At 31.0% G+C, this 5,009-nt stretch overlaps 1 protein-coding gene across 1 annotated transcript in view; it reads left to right on the forward strand.

Moving 5' to 3' along the window:
• The window catches only part of sca (scabrous), a gene marked incomplete in the record, with an annotated part of 146,762 nt that overhangs the window by 129,313 nt on the left and 12,440 nt on the right, over positions 1–5,009 (forward strand). Inside the window, 3 exon segments of the mRNA XM_024361135.2 lie at positions 292–396; positions 2,438–2,522; positions 2,601–2,768. Of these exon segments, the coding sequence (XP_024216903.2) occupies positions 292–396; positions 2,438–2,522; positions 2,601–2,768 (358 nt within the window).

A 5,009-nucleotide genomic window follows, 5' to 3' on the forward strand; every position in this document is an offset into this window, starting at 1 on the left:
TTTTTTCAAAAATCACAAAGAGTTCTTTATTTATTATATGTATTAGTATTTTTAGAAATTACCATCTTGTTTATAATTCTTTTATAAATAAACTTAATCTAAAACATAAATGTTAAACATAAATTTAAAAAAAGTTATTTAATTGGTTTATTCAAATTCCAGGCCCTGATGTTGACAAAGCATCAAATGCTTATTTAGTTTTAATTAGAAGTACACTTTTTATGATTAATTATGTCTTCTTTTTTTTCTAGTTATATGCTAGTAAATAAATTATTAATAATGTTTTTACAGAAAAGTCAGAAGATGACAGTCCAAGCTTTGAGTTCAAGTATGTCATCGATGCAAGAAAAAGTGAGCTCCGTAAAAATGATGAAGTTCAAGCACCAAAAAGTAAAGGTTTGTATACATCTTCTCATCCTTAGTATTTAGTAATAAATAATATAATATAAATATTAATATAATATAAATATTAATATAAATAATGAAATTTAGAAAATAAAATGTGTCATAGATTTAATAGAAGTGAATTCATGTCTTTCAATACTTCATATCGACGTTTTTTTAGTGTAAAATATTCAGAAGTTTTAGTTACCTTATTTAATTTACTCATTTTTAACGATTAAAAATAAAAAAATTAAAATCTGTACCGCTAAAACCCATGAAGGGTTAAGGGTTCAGTACTTTGTATGAAAGTACTGTTACTGTACCAACGGTTGTGCAAGGAGATGATTTGGTCAAAATCACGCTCGACCGCCAGATTTTTACCCAATTAAGGGTACCCAATTTAAGAGGCTGCTGGGTGGACGTCAGGAGGGCTCCAAGAACCCACAGGAGTTGACTCACGGCTACAGTGTAACAGAAAACAATTTCCTGCCCAGCCAGAATTTTTAATGATATGATAGAAAAATAAATAATTTGACATTTGATTGATGATTATTTCATGGTAAATGCTCTCTCTTTTTTTTTGGGGGGGGGGAGGCTAAATCGTATTTTTTTTATACTTTAAATTTGCTACAATAATTTCTGGAAACATTAGTATCCAACTTCAGAAACAAATTAACGGCTTATGATGAATTTTAAAGTAGCATTAGTGAAATCAGGCTCTCCAGTTAGTTCTGTCAAAGAAATTATATGACACACGTATGAGGCCGTATTTAATTCAATTAATTTCAGAAATTTCATCTCAACACGACTTCATATTGAGAATAATTTGAAAATTAATTTCTTTCACAACTGACCTTCCATTATACACGTTATATTACCTTTCCTAGCTTCCCCAACTGTTTTTAGAGGGGGTAAATTATTTAGACATTTTATCAAATGTCAATGAGATTTCTCAAATCAAATTATTAACCATAGTGATTGAAAGAAAATTTTAAATTAAAAAGTATGCATAAGTATTTCGAAATTGTATAGGTTTGACAATTATAAGCAATATGTACAGTAATAAAGTTTATTGGTATAAACAATACAAAATAAACATGTTTGATTCTAAATATTAATTTAGAAATCTTTATAAAATATGAATAAAAATAAAATGAAATATATTTCCCTAATGTCAAAAAGTTTCAATTAACACATAAGACAATAGTATATCGATAATAAAAAAAAATTTAGGCAGCTTAATATTTATACAACTCAAGTTGCAAGTTACTCAAGTATGTGTGTATTTATACAATTTAGTGCAAAATCAGTAGTTTTATTTTCCGGTAATCGCTGTCATTAGAAAAAAAAATTCAACAGGCTTTTATAGACTTGATTATGCTACTGTGGCGTCTGTATAAAACCGAGTTCTCTTTTTCGACCAGGCCTCCGGGTCAGTGCTAATTAACACGAAGGCCTAAAAACGTCGGCAAAACCACCAAGGCAAACAACCGCATTTGCGCACACGTATTGCTAATGAGCCTTCCACGTCTTTCTTCCTACCGTAGAAGCTCCTCTGGAAGGTTGGGTACACGCCCGAAAATGGCCGATATCTGCACAGAGGGTGCAGGAGGCCTTTGAAAAATAGATTGGAGGGTCACTGATGATGGTCTAAGGGGATCGGAAATCGTTAGCATACCCCCGTCTTGGTACTTCCATATTGCCCTCCCCTATATCCGGGGGTTGCCTTGTGTCTACGGAATTAATAATTCAGGAATTTGGAAGCCTTGAAGAATCATAATTTCGATTATAAATTTGCCTTGAAAAAATGTTATTTATTATTTTTAAAAAATCAATGCGTAATTTTTCTGTACTCTCAGGTTAAAATTTATTAAAAATGTGTCTAGCTTTAAGTGTCTTCAGGAGTAAAAAATTATAAGTCCAATTTTTTTTGTTAGTTATTTTTATAGGGGAACAATTATTTAAGAGTTGTTTATTGTAAATATATAAATTATTAAAATTTAAACAAATTATGATTAATAAAAAATTAAACTGAAATACCTTTATTTTTTAGTCTGGTGATAATCCTACAGAGGTAGTTTCTAAACTGAACGCAATTATTTCCGAATACGAAGACAACCTTCAAGCACTTTCTCATGGTAAATATTTCAATACATATATTATTCATGATAACATTTGTTGTAAACAATTAATTTCTGTACGGTTTTTTGTAATAGATTGTCGAGGAAGCGATGGCCTTAGCCTCCAGATGATCAGTCTTGGTGGTAGGCCCCGGCTTGTTGCCTGTGAATCCGGATGGACTGTTGTCCAGAGGAGGAAAGACGGATCAGTTCAGTTCAACAGACTTTGGGAAGAGTACGCTATTGGTTTCGGAACTCCGAAAAGTAAGTTATGTCATTAAAAATTATAAATTAGTTACCAAATCATATAGCATTTTTATTAGCCATTATTTCTATCTATCATATTATAGATAACTTTTGATAATCCAATCAACCTGAAGCTTGGTACAAATGTGCAATATTCAATGGAAAAGTAATGCTTTGAGTCATTAAGATGGTCGAATCTGCTAAATTTTAGGGACTTTGTTAACAGCGATTACTTTGCGGTGTATCATGTTATATTTACAGAAGCGACTTTGACGAACATTGTCACAAACATAAATTATATAACCGTCTCACAATATTTTAGATATATTCGGAAATATAAATGATACATCGAATATCAAATGAGATGGTTGCGTCATAGGTTCTGTTCAATTTAAACGTTTTTACATTAGCAAGTCTCGTGGCCATCTTCTTTTCAAGCGGCTCGGAGGATTGTCAGAAATTGAAGAAGAAGCAATGTTAGAAACTAGAGCTTTTCGATGGTTAGAATGTTTATAATGGAAGGATTGATATTTGGTTCGGCCTAGATCGGTTACATATGCAACATTAGGATCTTTATGATTTTACTTGTGATAAAGTAAGGAGCATTAAGGATTTTGGATTGTAAGGATTGGATACAAGAGGGATTGAAGGCTTAGTGGAGCCTCAAAGGTCAACTCCGTATGTCCAGATTGGTCTTATTACATTCATATAGATCAGCCTTTTCTTAAAAAATGGAAGTTTATACCGTTTGTCTAGTAAGTGTTGTAATGGTTGAAATCGACGTACAGTTTCCTGTCTTTTCAATCTTGTGTGAGGATTCCAGGTTAGTTGTTTGTCCAGATGTAGTCAAAGGTAGAAGATCGGTTCGATAGGGGCAAGAGCAACATTATTAAATGATACTGTAGGACATTCGGTACAAAAATAGTTAAATTATTTTTATACGAAACAAATTTTTCGACATATTCCAAAGATAACACAGATCTCATAAAGATTTTTTTATGTCAAAAATGATAGTAAAAATGTCATACAAAGCAAAAATATTTTTTCCAGACATTGAATAAGTAAATTATTTAAACTGTATTGAAGAACCCGATTGCATTTCTTATGAAAGTATAACTTCTTTTTTTTTTTAAATCTCTTCGGTGACGGTATTATTTTTATATACATACGTTAAAGAATTCTATTATTGTTCGTTGTTATTTTGATGATGGATTGAAACAAGGATTACAAATTGATATAAAAGACACTTTTTGTACTCTTTACGTTTCGCTGGAATTCCAGTTTTACATCAATTCCTTGACAAAAGAAATTGAGAACTTCCTTTGAAAATTCGCGTCAGGTGAGTATTCCCATGCTTTATTATTGAGGCTTTTTCTTCCCGGAGTCCTCGTGGCGGGAGTTCGAAAGTCGTACTTCAATCCTCTGTAAATTTTTGCTCATGTTCTTTTTAATAGCATCGCCTTTTATGTAAATTTTAATCGCTCATTAAGAGTGAGTGCAGCGGATGCGGGCGTGTAAATCGCATTATTCCCTGTTGCATTTGCATTTTGGACGTGCACTCCGAGATGAAAGACTGCATCAGTCTATTAATATATTGACTATATGTTCGTGGAATAATAATAGGTTTCTATTATTTGCTGGGATTCTATTATACTTTATCAGGAATTTAATGGCTATTTATTTTCTCAACCGTTGAAGTGTTGATTCGAAAATTATCCGGGTTCATTGTGAATAATTTATTTCTGAAAAATAATATACTGCAAAACATTTTCTCAAATATCTCAATTTTGATAGTAGTTTGACTCAAAATCAGCTAACGAGTTGCCAACATTAATAATTAAATAATATTTTTATTACAATTAGAATGATTTTTTTCTAGTAATGTTTAATTATATTTCCGCATCTATAGCTAAAATTGTGACAGTTAAATAATGCATTTTTGGGTGCATTCATGGATTGTTATTTATAATTCTTAAATCAAATCTTTCTTTAATTTCACCTAAACGTTTTGCTAAAATAATGTTTGCATCTTTGGTTCCTTGATTTTATTTGTGTATTCAGTGCAAGAATTTTATGCTGTTCAATTTTATTTGCTGGAATTTCGTGTAACCAGTTTTTTTTCAGTGTATTTTGACAATAATTATTGGGTATTCATGTAGTCGCTATGTCTTTTATGACATTTTTCTTTATTTCTGTTGTGTTACATTCAAAATTATTTGTGTAAAGTCTAATATGATACTTTGCGGTAATTATATATAT

The sequence above is a fragment of the Halyomorpha halys genome, unplaced genomic scaffold (assembly GCF_000696795.3).
Source record: "Halyomorpha halys isolate HHAL.00 unplaced genomic scaffold, Hhal_1.1 Scaffold330.1, whole genome shotgun sequence".
NCBI classification, from domain to species: Eukaryota; Metazoa; Arthropoda; class Insecta; order Hemiptera; family Pentatomidae; genus Halyomorpha; species Halyomorpha halys.